General features: G+C 39.9%; 1 protein-coding gene across 2 annotated transcripts in view; it reads right to left on the bottom strand.

The window, feature by feature from the left end:
- Window positions 1-9,957: 9,957 nt before the first annotated feature.
- anos1 (anosmin 1) overlaps window positions 9,958-17,140 on the bottom strand; it is a 63,827-nt gene continuing 56,644 nt past the window's right edge. The window contains exons 10-14 of one of the 2 annotated variants that reach the window (XM_011489541.4): window positions 15,708-15,796; window positions 14,644-14,815; window positions 12,901-13,118; window positions 12,176-12,317; window positions 9,958-10,999 (exon numbers count right to left, since the gene is read on the bottom strand). In XM_011489541.4, the coding sequence (XP_011487843.2) occupies window positions 10,941-10,999; window positions 12,176-12,317; window positions 12,901-13,118; window positions 14,644-14,815; window positions 15,708-15,796 (680 nt within the window). In that variant the 3' untranslated portion in view covers window positions 9,958-10,940. 2 annotated transcript variants of the gene reach the window in all.

Genomic DNA, 17,140 nt, shown 5'->3' with positions numbered 1-17,140 from the left:
AGAAAAATACTAACACGACACAATCTACACATTTTTTACATGACATAACTGTATTATAAAGACTTCGTTGTCAATAAATGTTGTATTATTTAATAATAAGTTATTATAAAAAATGATTTTTTTCACAATAAAGTTTTAGAAAATTAGCTAAACTTTTGCCATCAAGTGCTTTTGTGATTTTCTAGAAACAGCCATTTTGAACTGAGCAGGAAAAGCTCTTCTACTGCCCCTAGTGGAAGAATACGGAGCCCTTGTCCTGACATAAAGATATTAATCTGAGGGAACAAGATATATTTTAATATCTTTATGTCAGGACAAGGGCTCCGTAGAAGAATTATAGACTACAGAGCAGAAAACAATCTATGTAGGACAGGTTTTTAAGGAAAGTGTGCTGCCTTGTTTTGAAACCATTTGTTTCATTTTGATTGGGAAAAGTAGAAAAAAAAATTAAAAAAAGCTAAAGGTCAAAAGACAAAAAAACAAGATAAACTGTGAGCCACAACCAGACCTTAACTTGACATGGGAGCCAAAAGGTGACATGAGGCGACTTTGAGTGCACTCCAACTAAGGAAACAGCTGCAGCAATGACAAAGGTTAACCTGATTTGAAGAAGCTGAACAAGAAAATCTAAACACAAAACCTTGACTGAAATGAAAACGAGTAAAACAACCCAAGTCCTCGAATTTGGAAAACCTAATTTCTTTTTAAAAAAATAGAAAAACTCCAGAGTTGTTTTCTTAGGAGTTTATGATCTATGTATGCAAATATTAAAAAAACATGCATATCAAAAGGATAAAGTCAAAATATGATGCATAATTTTGTGTAAAAATCTTCAGGATCTTCTTTGGTCTCTGTGTGGCTGGTGTTTGCCAAAAGTTGCGGGTGATCAGATGAAGAGCAGTTGACTTTCAGCAGCCAGATCCTCCACTTGACATCATATTTTCTTAATGAGAACCAGCTGCCTGCAACATCAGCCTTTAGCGGCGAATCTGCATGAAAAACCTGAATGCTGGAACCCTAAGTACGTCCAGATTCCGCTGTGCGCCACGGGGTTGAACCAACATTCTGCTCTTTGTACCAATCAATGGAGCCTGTGATCATGCGGGATGGAAATGAGCTCTTAGCCTTAAAGCACAACCACACACTCCAACACTCAGGATGAAACGCTCCAGATTCACTATGTAAACACTGTGGTTCATGAGCCATTTGTTGGACGTATTCAGATCAGCGTCTTTACACAAAATAATCACCAAAAATGCGATTATCCCACTTTAAAGGAAAGTTTCTGGGAGGAGAGGCCAACAGTTGCTGATTGAAGCTGCTTTTTATCGTGAATTTCATCCACGTTTTGAATTGATGAACTCTAAAATATTCCTGATAAATACCAGGGCTTTTTGTCAGGAGTATTAATGGCCTCTGACGTCATCTTTCTGTGCCTGAAGGCACTTTTAGCTTTTAGCCTGAAGGTCAAACTGTCACAGTTTTTAACCCTTTTACCGCAGAGATGTCCACATCTAAATAAGAATCACTCTTTCACATACTGTCCAACTGTTTATGCAATCAATGTAATTCCAGTGGATTCTGAAGCGGAGAAAAGTGGCACTTTCCTGCTGGAATTGGAGTTGATTGTGTAAACTATTGAAAAGTAACGGTATGTCAAAGATCAGCAACACTGGAGCGTTCGCCTGGGAACTTAAACGCCTTTGCTAAAGGATAAAAAGAGGAAAAATGCTATGAAGCTGTGTAGAAGAAAAAAGATTTTTACAGATCAGAGCAAGCAGAAAGACGAAAATACTCAAATTTTGACTTTCTTCTTAGAATTTTGACTTACATCTCATATTTTGATTTGGATTTCACAGAATTCTGAGAACATTCTGAGAAAAAAATGCAGCTTTCTGAAATGTAATTGAATGTTCTCATTAAAGTCAGAATTCTGAGATTAAAGTCAGAAGTTTGAGGAAAAAGTCAGAATTTTATAATTATAGTTAGAATTCTTTTTTTGCCCTTTATTTTCTTTCCATGGCCGTAATCCTCTTCCGTAAATTTAAATCTCATGTGAGAGTATGAAGAGTATGAGTTTTAAAAATCCTTGTTGGTCATTTTTTCTGACAAAAGAACTTTTTTTTGTTACTCTAAAAATCCAGGTAAAGAAACAAAAAAAAAAGTTAAGTAAAGTAAAACAGTGGTGCGATTACATAAATTCGCTTCCTCCCAATCGCTTTCAGGGGATCTATTGAACACTTTTTGACAATCTAAACATTTAATAGTTACACTGTGTCATGAACTATATGAAAAGTGCTAATATGTTTATTTATGATTGAATTATTTATTTCTTTTTATGATTGTGTGTGTATTTTCCAATCATTTTATGACTAAGTATCCTATGTTGTCTTTTATTTTTTCCTTTTTGATTTATCCTTGTATAGATGTAAATTTCTGTCTTGTTTTTGTCTTATTTCTGCTTTGATTGCTTGAAAAAAAACCATTTCCAAATCCAAATAGGAGTTTTGAGTTAAATAAAGTTGTTTTTCTTACTATGAGAAAGATTTTGAGAGGCAAAATGTTCAAATGTTCTGTTTCAGCGCTGTGTGACTGCCTGGAGGAAGCTCTGTTGTCCCCTGACAATGTGTGTGTGGTTTTTTTTTTTTTGTTTTTTTTTGCAACATCCTCTGTGGATTCCATCTGAACTCAACCCCTGACCCCTTTCTTGTCCCCAAGCCTGGGTCCTGGCCTTGCGCTGCCGTCCGCCCTCCTGGGTACAGCTGACCTGTGAACTCTGCTTCACCTCTGAGGCCCGGCTACCGACCCCGCTCAGAAACTTCACAGGAGAAAAAAGAAAAGAGCAGACAGAAAGTTTCCCTTCTCCACCACTCATGCCTGGCAGGCGAAACCCTCTGACACCAGCTTCTTAACGCCATGTTTGAAAGAGCCAGCTGCTGGGTTTTGACTTTTTACCTTCAGAAAGAGCTGAACTGAAACTAAGTCTAAACTTCCTGCTTCATTAATTAAGAGCGGGTCACGCAGGTCAACATGTGTCTATTCTCACTAAAGGGCACGAAAGGGGATTAAGTTTAATCAGGGGGATTAAAAACACCAAGGGCAGATGGATGGGGTTTTCTTGCTTGATCTCCACTTCTGCAGGAATTGATGTTTGGTCGGCTAAAGATGGATACAGATAAGGAGTCCTCGTGTGACATGTTCTTTGTAAACACAAACAAAGCGGGACCTCTGTCTTACCTTTTGACCCAAAGTTCAAACAACACTAGAAAAGCAACAATTTCCACATTAACAAGTAATCTAATGACTTTTAGGGTCATTGTTGTCATCAGAAATATTGTACTTTTATTTTAAAGAACAGGGATGTTCACTGGAAAACTATCATCCATTACAAAACTAGAAATGTAAAAAAAATAAAAGACTTTAGAATTTTGTGGAAACAATTAAAATGGTCAATGTTTTCTATAAATTAAGATGTAAAGAACAACAAAGTAGTAAAATAAAAAAAGGAAATTATTATTATTATTATGGGCTTTTAAAGTGACAGAAAAGTGAGAGAAACCTTCCTTTAAGTATCCTTTGATAACATTGTGTTTGCTACTTTTGATGAAATACAATCCAATACAAAACAAAAAACATTTAGCTGTTTAATTTTAACCTGATCCAGAAAAATCTAAATTCCTCTAAATAAATTGGATTATTATGAAAATATTTAGTTTAAATATTCTGTGCTACATTTTTATCCACGACACACAAACTTATACGTTTATTGTGAAAATAGTTTTACATAAAGGTAGTCTAAGTGTACTACGAGTAAGTCTATCCTAAAAGTGATGTAGAATGCTTCAAATTTACTTTTATATAACTCAAAATGTTCCAATTTTGTTTACTCCGTGACTCAGAAACATAATTTCTGTCAATTCAAAGACTTGGACCACTGAAAGTATGAACATGTGTGACACTCAGGTTTGTTTACATGAATGACTGCTGTGGCGTGAACATGGACAACCTTTCTGTCATCCAAGCCTGGTTTTATGTGTTTGCAGCTTTTCGTCCGTCTTGGATTTGTTGTCTTCTCTTCCTCTTTAAGTCTCTTTGAGGTTTAGATGTTGGCCAAGAAGCCAAACGCTGGTACTGTGGAAACATTTTCAGGCTGTGAACTGCCAGCTTTTTTAATTAATAATAATATTTGGTGTCTTGGTTTCTTTGTTTAGGGCTCTAATGATGCCCCAACTGTCAAATCCACAGCCTTCATAATTCTGTGACCCACTGATCCAGACTGACATAAGATGCAGGATGCATTGGCATAAATTCACAACAGTTATTGGATTGGAAATTGACAACAACAGAAGGCATAAATGACATTTTAGATGCATTGTACATTTAAAAAATGCTAAATGGTGTTTTTTTATGTTAAAAAATGAAAGAACTGTATCCTTTAGGTTGTAATGATTAAAAAAAATCAACTTTTGTATCGATTTCTTTGCTTTAGTTTCTTCCATTGTTACTGATAGTTCATGCAAATGAACAGCTGAGATGCTTTCAAAACGTGTTTCCTTTCTCAGCGTCTGACAGATTTTTACTCCAACGGCTTTGATTAAATGCGGGTGTTTTTTTTTACGCACACCACTTTGATAAACTGAAATCTGCATGTTTTGATGCTGAATTATTGCATGACTACAGTCGCCCGCGTGTGTTTTTATGGCCTGGTAGCTACATTTGATAAAACAAACTGCAGTTTACAGTTGTGGCTTCATGACGAAGACAGAAGCAGCAGAGCTGAGATCCCTGTGGAGCTGCAGGGCAAAATGAAAGAGTTGCTGCAATAAAAATAGAGGGAGGAGGCGGAGGTGGGGGTGCATTGTGTGAGTGCCTTCAGAGGTGGATGCAGCTTTACCACACCACCCTGGTAATGCTGCTTTTTAATCACATGCCTGTCAAGCTTCTCCTTCTGCCGGCTTTTAAAGAGCAGGAAAAGGACGTCTCTGCTTGTCAACAGCCTGGTAGCTCTGCTGCCTGTGCAGCGCGCTCTGGTCTTCATTAGACATCCACCGAACATCTCAGAGATCCTTTCATGTGTCCCCTGCCTGGTCCCACTCACCAGAGCCTAAGCAGAAACATGCCACTGCCCGTGGCAAGGTCAGCCTTCTCGCCATACCAGAGCACTAAAGCAACATCGCTCCTCCTAATGGAGGCCTAAAACACTCCAGTTATTCCTCATCAGTCTCACAGACAATACAGTTCATCTCATCATGTTGAGGGAGTGCATGTGGTAGTAATCTGGAGGCTGCTCGGTGATCTCACTGACATGAAACTCGCATGAGAGGGGAAATTTGGAGCTCTCAAATCGCCCAGGTTACGATCGGTGTCATCTCAGACGAGGAATGCAAAAGTCCATCCATTTAATGCATCGCCTCATACTTCAAAGTCCGGCTGTCATTAAAAGCAGGATTCCAGCCATGCTCCGAGGAGTAATGTTACGTTTGCTCTGTCAGATATTGCGCCGTGAATCACGAGAGTAGCTCGGACTGATACACAGTGATGCACGGCCCATTGCTGAGGTGAAGCTGCAGAACGGCTGCAGAGGAGGACATGCGTGGGAGAAACAGCCCACCTTTGTGCTCCTCTCGAGGGACCCACGGTGTCACTCTCAATCCTCATTAAACACCCGCTAATGTGAGCCAGAGGACGAGTAAATATTGAACTGACGGGGATTATTCAAGGAGCCAAATGAGCGGCGTTGTTTTCAGGAGCGTGTGTTTGAATATGAAAGCAGTGTCCCCCCCTGCTCAGCGGGGAGGCGCTGTCATGCCAAGCGGACCGGCCCCGTTTGGCCTTTTACCCATCAGGAACAAAGCTTTTGTGCAGACAACTGTTCTGTTATTTAGTTGTTGCGTTTTTCACTCCATTATGTCCGTGGAGGCTTGGTCGTCCTGCCCAAAGAAAAGGCTGGAGCCTCTTTTGTTTTGAAGTTTTCACACTGGAGGTTTTCTGTGCAGAAAGGAGGGGGGGGGGGGGGGGGGGCAGGACAGCCTGAAAGGGAGAGAGTTTGGGCTGGCAGACTTAAAGAAGAAGCCTTTCACCCCCCTCCAAAAAAGAAACACTGGCATGGCCTTAAGAAAAAGGTGAGGGATTAGCAAGTGCAGACTGAGGAAGTAATTTCCTGTGACAGAACCCAACTGTACAAAAACAACTTCCCCCAGAGGAGACTGGAGATGCTGAAAATCATTTAACATCCCATGAGGGATTCTGTGATTTGAACATGCCACTGACTACCTGTTTAAGTAAATTTAAAGATTAGAAAATGCCCACGGGCACCTGAAAGCAAATTAAGGGTATTTAAAGACCTACTCTGAAGAAAACGGTGTTTTTGGTGTTTTTAACGTGGTATTCTGGGGGTTATTCTGATGATGGCGGATGAATTTAAAGAAAATTAAGAGCGACATTGCATTTATGAGTTTGTCGTTATTCAAAACATTGTGAATCTGGAGCAGAAGATTCCAAAACATAAAATGTTTGATAAAGGGCTATTTGCCATGCAGCAAATCTGCAAAGCTCCCTGTCTGCTCCATTCTGATCTTGTTTTGCAGACAAATAGATCAAAGGACATCTTGGTTTTCCTCATCTGAGCTGGCAACTGGCTCAACATTGTGTTGCAACTTTAGGTTGGGGTTGTTAGGGGACGTAAGCTAGCAGGAGAGTGTGTAAAGATGGATAATGAGAAGTGGGGAGGCCTCACTCCTCTCTAATGGTACCACCCACAACAAAGGAGGTGAAATTTTAATGAACCGCGTCCTCGAAAACAACAATGTTATTGATTTTCCCTAAAAACGGCATAATCAGAAATAATTGAGCACTGGGCGCACTTTTGAAAATGGTCTAAAGATGATCAGAGTGGCATTTTAACACAAGTCTACTGTACGCTTTTTAAGTCCACTTTAACAAAATGTGTTTAATATTAGGGCTTATTTGTAGACATTTAGTTATCTTATAACAAAGAACACACATTTCTGACTTTAAATAAAAGTAGACACTTCATTTTGATGTTTTACTTGTTAAACCTTTTAAACAAAGTGGACCGGATGACAGTTGCTATTTTGAGTCTAAAAAAAGCCTTTTTTTATTTTTAAACACAAACAGATCATTGTAAGGGGAGACTGCTGTGAGCTAGCGGAAGAGCGTGTAAGCAGAGAGCTCTGCAGAAACTACGTCCTAGAAAACAACACAGGTCTTTTGATTTTAGCCAAAACGGCATAATCATAGTAGAAAAGACCACTGGGAATGCTTTCACAATAGATCAAAAGATGATTGGAGTGGGTCTTTTGTTTTTTAACCTGAAGTGATCCATTTGAGCAGCTTTTACCAACAGTTGGATGTATTACAGTTCAGAGTTCAAGAACCCAGATGCAGAGTAAGGCTCGGATGCAAAAGGGCAAGCTGAAGCTTGTTTAAAGACAGGAACAAAGAATTACCTCGCAAGAGGGAAAAACAAGGGAAAGGTCAGTAAATCAAATGCCAAGGAGCAGCGTTTGCAACACCAAATGCCACCAAAACAGCACACAAGTCACTCCAACATAAAGGCATAAAACAAGGACACTTAAATAGGAAGACAACTTAATCAACTAACAGGGTGGAGATGTGGATTCCATCAGGAAGCACAGGTGAGTGGGCGGAGCAGCAGGGACCTGCACAAAACCCAAAGAGAGCAGAACCTGTCAGGATGTGCTTCCCACAAAACCTCCAGGTTCTGCTGCTAATCCAGGAGGCAACCTGCAGGCGCTCTGCAGAGAAATGTTGGTGCCTGATTTGAGGTTCGAGCTGCTAAGCGGTCCTGGCTGTTCTTCACGTCTTTCGTCTCATGATGTGGCCAAATGTTTTCAGGTGCTGAAAGATCTGAAGCGGTTTACAGCCTGGACCCTTTTTTTTTTTCTCTGCAAAGCTTTCGATATTGTCCAGCAGTCTGGAAAGGTGCAAGGAATTTGTAGAAAAATGCATTTTATGGACAGAGCTCTGAAACAAGATTCCAGATGAAGACGCTTTCTTCTCATACCTGCACAGATACAGACTAAGCATTGACAGTCTGGAGGACTCAATGTTTATATTTCTGAAACGTTTCACTTTTTTAACCCTTTAACTGCCTGCTCAACCAAATGATAAAGCACATTTAGAAAACATAATATTATTTACAGTGATCATCATGTGTATTACTCCCCAAGGCAATAAGCAGCAGAATATATATACACATATATATATATTTATATATTGTTATATAGTCTACTCTTGGTTATAATAAATGAGAAGACAGCTGCTTTTCTGGATCATTTGACTTTTTTGTCTTTAAATTTCAAATATATTTTCATTTAAAAAAAAAGGATTTTTAATGCAGTTTTTTTTGCCCCATCCCAGTGGCAGATATTTCTAAATGGGTTGCAGAAGACTTTAGAAGGGTGGTAAATAAGAACAGTGGGGGCCTTTACAAATAAAAGTATCAAAATATGCATTTCAAACTGTTCAATTATTCTTATTTTTATTGAAACAGCAGGTCTGTTAGCTGAAGTGATATTACTAATGCTTTTTTTTTTTTTTTTTTTTTTTTTTTATAACTTGTCCTGTCCAACAGCTGGGCAGACAGATGAGAGCTGAGGGCCTCTTGTGTTGGACATATTTTACTTTAACAAGAGGGGTTATTAATCTTCAGACAAACCAACTTACTAATGCTTAAAGAAGATCATATTGATGATTTCTTAGTCAATAATGATGCTAATTTTGACTTTCAAAATCGGGTGGAGCAAAGCGTTTGCTGGGGAGGCAGCTTCCCCCCTTGCCCCACCCCTATCTCCGCCCTTGCCACATCCACACAGAGATTCCTTCAGACTGTTCTTTGATAACCTCAAGTTTCATAAACAATATTTAATGTGTGGTTTTTGCCAAATAAATGAAAACTATTTGAATCACAGTTTTTGCTTCATGCCTCTTTAAAGTTTTTTTTAAGTTAATTATTAATACCCTTGTCTTATGGAGGCAAATACATTTACTTATTATTGAGTTATTTGGATTTTTACATGCTAATTAATAAACACATTAATATTACAAATACATTTTCAAACAGTCTTTTACCCAAAAATAAAACCTTTTTTCCATCTGTGTGTCTTGCTGAAACACTCTTTTTTTTTTTTTGCTGAAACACTCTTAATGTTTGGCTACTTTCAGTGAATTTTTAAGTCCCGTAGTCTTGCAGGGAAAATATTAGCCGTCTAAAAGGCCATGTCAAACTTTCTTTGTATTGTTTCAATGAGTCATGAAATGCAGGAAAAGCACATATTCGTGTAAAAAAAAAAGAAAATGGAGTCAGCTCTCTCGGCCTTGGTCTTTGCTGCATTTGATTTGCTTTTTTTATTCAAAAGTTTACATCCACGCTATTTATAGTTTAATAATCATTCCTTCAATATGTCGATCAAAAGTTTCTCTTAATGTTTATGTAAAGCTCTTTGAATTGTCTTAGGACACAAAATGTGCGACACAAATTTACTTGCCTATAAAAACATGTAGATGAACAATCTGTCATTTACCGAACAAATGTGTGAATAAATGCATAGAATTAGTGATTTTGGCCTACATTCACAAAGATATTTCCCCAATGCTTAACAAAAAACATTTCTGCATGGAAACATGGAGAGAACATAAGAGAGGATGAGAGTGCAGAGCAGCAGACGTAAAACTGAAGTGTCTCCGGGTCTACAGGTGCCCCGCATCAGTGCAGCTAAATCCATTTCGACCTGAATGAGCTGTTTGTTTGGACTCGCAGGGCCCTCACTCCCATCAGCCAATGTGCCGCACTCAGTCTGCCATGATGGATTTCACAGCCAAAATAAGCAACACTAATTGCCAAATAGCTGGATTCTGAGAGGAGAAGTGAGTCTGTTTGCATCTCTCAGGAAATTCAACGTAATGGCAGAGGGACACAGGTTAGGGATTATTTTATTAATTAGCAGTCTTTACAGTATCTACCATGGAAAAATAACATGTAACATATGACTGTATTTACAATTACATTTTTTTTTACAAAATGTCTTTACAAGATTTTTTTCTTCATGTTTTTTTCTTTTTTTTTTGCCAAGTTCCCAAAAAAAATGAGACTACAACACACACAAAACTTACATATTCACACACATCCAAAGTAATACACACATAAATAAATATAGACATTCACTGACTGTTCCACAACAAATATTTCATGTACAATTCATCATTTCCACGCGAGTTATAATTTCATGAATAAACATTACATATTACTTCCAATATAGTTCTTTGTTAATCTGTTAATGAAATATTGCTAACATACTGAAAAGAGGTGACGGAACATTTCATGCCAACAGATTACGAACGGTTGTCATGCAAAACCGGGAACAAGCTTTCAATTTGAAGCAAGTCATTCATTTACAGCTCTAGAATCAAATGGAATACATGCAACACACTACATGGAATATTCTGGGTTAGACATCAATGACTTTAGTTACAATATTCATCAGTACAGGCCGTGTGTCTAAGCTCCTCTTTAATGGGAAACAGAATAAATAGATGCACTTCTACGATCTTCACTGGCGTCCCCAAAGTAACCGTCTTTCAACCATGAAGCTACAAAGGTCTTCTTGTTGCTCACAACAACCTATTTTTCCAGGGATTACATCATTTCTTCAGGACTGTGGGATGGGTTGTGCGAGGCGGTATAAATTTCACCGCATACACACAATCGGCTGGTCCAGAGAGGAGGAAGGCTGGCGGGACTGATGAGGTGCTGCAAAAGCTGAAGGGGTACAGACCCAGGGTTTGGAGGGCAGACGGTGGAGGTCCGTTTATGGTGTGGGTCCTTACACCTCACCTAGCAGGCAGGACCAGAGTTTATGTGAACCTGTAAGTGGGGGGGGTCACTTGAACTTGAAAACTCAATGTCTTTCCACTGACGGTTTCTGGTGATGGGGGTGATGCTGCCGGAGTCTGGGCCCTTAAAGCACAAACAGTCAGAATCAGTCACAAACTTCACTAAAGTTCCAGTTGTTTATGTAAGGGTTAATGGCCGACGAAGTGTGCGTTATTACTATCTATTGGACATTCATAGATTACTGTCAAAGTCAACCAGATTACTTTATTTTACTACAAGTTGTTTAGATGTTCAAAATGTAAAAGTTAAAATATTACTTTGGCACAAAAAAAACACTTTACAGTTGAGAAATTTCATTGTAATTATGCGTACACATGATTAAAAAGTAAAAGCAATTGTAATAAGATGCAGATCATAGCTGTAGAAAGCAGCATGTGTTACATTAGCATGCTACAGCAGTTCCATCTACAGCAAAAAAAAAACCTTTTACCACCACCTAGTGTTGTTGTGTAACTACAAAGTGGCCACAAAAAAGACATTTCTTTTGGGACAAACTCGATAAGAAACCTCAAACTTAGCTTAAGTTGCACTTATTTCCAGATGCTCTTTGACTCTACTTCAAACATGTCATCCCAGCACAAGCGTGTTTGCATATGCACATTTTTTAGTGATGTCTGACGACAAGTAAGTGCATCTGTGAGAAGTGTATCCTAAAATATGCAGCTCTGACTCTGTTCTTTCAGTTTGCACACCGCCTGCTGTTAGCTAATCAAAGTCTGCGTTTCTTAAAGAAATCTGGGTTTACCACGCTTGATCAATGAACCGTACTGCAAGTTCATGCATATAAACATGTGTTTAGGAACTGACAATCGGGTGTGTTTCTTTTGAAATTGGGGAAGGATTTTAGGATTATTTATTTAGATCAACATTTGTGTGGGTGAAGTGTTGGCTTTAAAAAAAACAACAACTTTTTATTAAGTGATTGGAATAACTTTGGGATGATTAACCACAAATGTACAGTATATCTGAGTACAGTTGAATGAAGTATCCCACATCTTATCCCTTGTGCTATTTTAGATGACCCCACCCTTGCATTGACATGTTATTCCTACCATGACAAAGGTGGATAAAGGTGGAAAGATTTCATGTTATCCATGGACACCAGTGAAAATCACAAAGCATTGAAGAAAAAAGGTTCAGAGCACTGTCTAATGGGTCTAGATGACCCAACTCTCAAAGTTAAAGTGCCTAGGATAGCACAAGGGTTAATTATGAAAACGAAACGAAAGAGGAACTTACGGTGCTGAGTGACAGGTAATATGTTTGGTGTTTGGAAGGTCTTGACGGTGGCGGGACCTTCTCCTCCAGTCGTGATGACCTGCACCTCCAGTCTGTAGAAGGTGGATGGTCGCAGGTTTGACACCACCAGCATATTAGGGTCCTGCAAAGAGAACGACAGGACGTAACGCGATGACATGCAGCAGCCCTCACATATGACAGCTGGCGTGGCTTTCTTTGCACAAGCTGCAGGAAAAAAAAAAACAAGAAACAAAAGCTGTCTGTTCAGAAGGCTGCTGCCAGCTTGATAAAAGGTGTGCTGGGTGGTTTTATTTATAGACAAGCTCAGCAGGCTGGGAGGTGAAGACAGGCAGAACGAGTTGATGAAAAAGATTACGTCAAATAGCTGCTGTTGGAAACCTCTTTCAGAGGATGAAAGAGCAGAAAGACAGGCAGGCAGATGAAGGAGTCAGGAAGGAAACCCTCCAGTTGGACAGAACACTTCCTCAGATCTATGTCTGTACACAGCAGCACTTAACAGAAAATTCATGCAGAGATGTTATCGTAACATAATTGTCACTTCTGACACAATTGGAGGACAAAACTCCCTTTTTGACTGATCAGTATTAAATTACAGCTGCATAAAACAGTAGGTTCCCCTGTGCTGCATCTGAGAGCATGAGCACGAAAAAGCCCTGTATTGTTTTAGTAGATAAGACCAGAAGAAATGATCCTAATTCCCTTACTGGAGGCAGGATCTGGGACTGGGAGATGATGCTGTTGGGAAGGCTGTTCTGCCTGCTTTCCGTGTTGATTTCGGCCCAGGTGACCTGAAAACCAGTGATCCTGTGGTGAGGAGCGACCCTGGACATGCCCCACAGGAAGCTGCCCGTGATGTTCCCGTCTTTGATGGAGAAGGAGGCAGTCAGGTTCTCTGGTTTGGCCAAAACCTTGGGGTGCCCTGCTGCTGCACAGAGAAGAAGGTTTTGGGTCAAAACAGGATGGTTTGGGCACAGTAGGTCAGCATGGTGAGTTTTGATGTTATGCTGTTACAAAAGCAGCTTGTTTTGGGGCAGAAAAGCACCAAAGACTCACTGACATGACTAAAGTGGCACAAAAATAACTGCGCGAGTACAGTTAAAGAGTTTCAGTCCCGCTCTGCCTGTTTTATGTATTTTATTTAACTACTGTAAACTATTACCAGGTCTGTCTACATAACACTTCTCAGCTTGTTTTTTGGTTTGCACGTCATTATGGAGTTGGCTTTCTTTTTTACTTGGCATGCATGGGGCTGACTTGTCTTTGGTTTGCCGGGCTGTTTATTAACAAGTAAACCAACACTAATCTGTGCAAACAAAGAGAAAAAACAGACAGATGTGAACTCTGGATTGGACGAAACAATTGACTGTATGAAACAGGAGTGTCAAAACCTTTTCGAAAGAGGGCGAGATTTGGTGAGTCGTTGAACTATTTTAACCACATTAAATTTAAATGAACTATTTAATGAACATTTTATTGAAATGGCATACTTTTCATTTCTTCCCATAAACCAAATACATCTTGTACATTTTTACCAAAATCATTGTTAATTTGTCAACTTTTTTGCACCGTTCATTCCCAGTTAGATTGTTGTAGATAGCATGTCTTGCCTGGTAGTGCCTCTTCATGGTGTCAGGAAATCGTACATGCAGCTTTTAAAAAGGGTGGGTATTATTGATTCTATGACAGGAGCCTGTGGGTCATTGGAAATGTGAATGCGGGCCGGACTTTGGACATCCTGGAATAAGGGAAATGGACAGAGTGAATGATGTCACCCATAAAAAAATGGTTTACGTCCAGCTCCAACCAAATAAGGTCAATTCAGTGGCCATTGTTTTTTTAGTGTGGAAGCTGCCATGTTGAAGCCAGATGACGTGAGTAAGCAGTGATTGGTCCGAGTCGGTCTGAGTCACAGTTTCTATGGTAACCACTCTGGACAATCAGGAGAGTTGAAGTTCACACCCCATCACTTGAAAGTGGGCTTCAGAAAATCCGTTAAACATTTTGAATGTTTGACGTGAGACCACATGCTTTTATTGAGTCATCTATTGGTCAGTTTATAACCTGAATAAACTGCAATAAAAAAAAAATAGGCTGAAAAAAAAATTAGGATTGGCAAGAACATAAAAAAAAGGTAGAAGAGCAAGAATGGTTATTCTGACACGTGTGACTTGTTACTGGCTTTCTACAGGATTTTGGCTTCTTGAAGCTAGCAGGTACTTCCTGTTTGGAACGGAAGGGTGGAAAGATCACTCAGTCCGGTACTCATATACAGTCAGCGGACTACAGCCTTATATCTCAGTCATTTCTTAAAAACAAAATGTTAAGCCTCTCTTCCCACTATCTGTACATTCTCATAATAAACCACCATGAGGTGTCTAATTACTGTGTCTGCACCATGTGGATCAATTTCAAAATGCCCTTGGTGTGTCCGACAGCACAGTGCTCACCTCCCTCTCCCGGGCACGGGATGTGCTTGTGGGTTTTGCTCCGGATGGTGGCGCAGGATGGGGTGAGGAAGGTGGTGCTCTCGTCCTTGGAGCGTCTCTTGGACTTCAGCAACTGAACGGTGACTTTGTACTTGCAGGAGAACAACAGACCTGGGAGGTTGATGTAGTTTTCCTGAGCAAAAAAAAAAAGAAATGCACCCTTTTCTCAGCTTTTATGACTTTGACGAGTCAGCCTGGTCATGTTCCATGCAGCTTCAGAGATAATTGAATACACAGCACCTAGGATGATTACTTTCCCAGTCAGGCATCGGGGACATGCTTCAAATCACCCTCTAAACACCCACATGGAAAGGACCCACATTAAACAGTTATTAAAGCCTCTAAAAAAGCACAATTGAGAGAAAATGTTTAAACAAAAGCAGCAGTTTGAAACAAAAATGACCCGTAGAACGGGTTAATGTCTTCTGCTTAGCAGTTTCCTCCTGTTAGGCCATTTCCACTTTTAATCATAAATACATCCAAACAACAGCAAACATTAGTCTGAGGACACGAGCGCACGAAAAGCTTAAACTCTTAAAGACTGTCTACATTAACAGGCAGCCTCATGGGGGACAGCATATATTCCTTTTGAATGGAAGGAGCTTTGATTAAAAGTGCATGAGGTTCAGTGCTCACACAGCAGCACTCGTCCTCCCCGGTGATCTATAGAAAAGGAATCCTTCCGAGCAACAGTCCTTTCTAAAGAATGCGCCGGCTTCCAGGCGTCCTGCATCCGTCTCAGGTTCTCCTGCTGCATCCCAAAACAAAGCCTCGGGCAGCAGCAGCACGGCTGAGGCCGCTGGAGGTGAATGAACTCCCTGTTCTGGGAAACATTGTTTAAGTGAATGTCTTTTATTGGCCGACACTCCATATGCCTGGTCCTAATTACAGACTCATAACATTCAAGGCAGCATCTAGTGGTTTTCACGGTGCAGGACTCTCTGTGGAACCGTTTTCTTCAGGGAGGCGATAGTTTGTTTGTTTAGATCCCAGCGGCTCGGTGTGCAACAGCTGCCGGCACTGACCTGTGTGACAGATTTCTCTGGTCCTCGGGTCTCGTTATGGTTGCAGTACTCAGGCATCCACTGGACATGGTACCGACTCACGGATGGGTCTGTAACAAAGCCGGAATGAGAGGAGTCTTTAACAATCGGCAAGCCTCATCGGTATGCTTGGGGGTAAAACGTACACATGCTCCATTACCAGGACGAGCTCCGCATTCATCATTTAAGCTAAAGTATATGTGGACAGAGATCAAAATGTAAACATAAAAGCAATTACATTACAAACCCTCAGAGGAGGTTTTTCTGCATTCATTAGATTTTTCCAACATTTAGCAATGATTTTAAGAGTGCTTATTATGCAAATGTTTCATTTCTTTAAAGCACAGCTCAACCTTGATGAAAAGTCATGACAGGTTTCTTTTTTGTTTGACTAAAAAAATGCTAATCAACAATAAAGTGGAAAAATTTCCTCGAAATGATCAAAAGTTTTGACACATTTCTTGTGGCATTTGTGTCATGATGGAGGACGTATATGAAGAATATTAAAATTAAAATTTGCACTTGTGAGGATTTCTTTATTCAAATTGCTGTGAATCAGGAGCAGACGAAAACAATGCATTTGGAAAAAGATTGCATTTGTCGTTGGGCCACAAGCTCACTGCTTTCCTCTATTCTGATACTGCACATCCACTTGATCCATGTACGTCTTTAATTTCCTTGTCCGAGCTGGTATCTGGCTCAAAACTGAACGGTTGGATCACTCAAATACTTCTCGCTGTTTTTGTTGGAACGCTTACGTTAAGTTGGGGTTGTGAGGTGGCTGTAAGATAGTAGAAAAGTGTGTAAACAGATGGGAGAAGGGAAGGGTAGGTGGGGCTGCTCCACACCAACAGTCCTCCCCACAACTTAGAGGCAAATTTCTAACAAGCTTCTGCCGCTCTGCAGAAACTATGTCGGTAACGCTTTCTTTTACAGTACAGTACTTACAGTGTACTTAAGTGGTATTTACATGGTATTTATAGTGTAACTACTGGGTACTTTCAGGGTACTTACATGGTACTTTTTATGGAATTTACCGGGTACTTACAGTGTGGTTACATGGTACTTTCTACGGGACTTTACTGGGTACTTACATGGTACTTTTTGTGTCTACTCTGTACTTACATGGTACTTACTGTATATTTATATGGTCCTATTTGGTTCATACCTATGTGGTACATACTGGGTATTTATAATATTCTTACTGGGTATTTACATGTTGTGCAAAGGTGTCTTTTATGGTACTTACCACATGTAAGAACAAGGTAAGTACAAATAAAGTACCTTGACCTTTAGGTCTGCACTCGCTGCATGTTTCATGGTATTTACCATCAATTTACCACAGAAACTACCCCTTAAGTACGCTGAAACTGTAACTGTAAAAGAAAGTCAGCCCTATTTCCACTCAACTACAT

Source organism: Oryzias latipes, chromosome 21, assembly GCF_053564925.1.
Source record: "Oryzias latipes strain Hd-rR chromosome 21, Olatipes_Hd-rR_3.1".
Classification (NCBI taxonomy): Eukaryota; Metazoa; Chordata; class Actinopteri; order Beloniformes; family Adrianichthyidae; genus Oryzias; species Oryzias latipes.
This window is presented reverse-complemented; position numbering and strand designations above follow the sequence as displayed.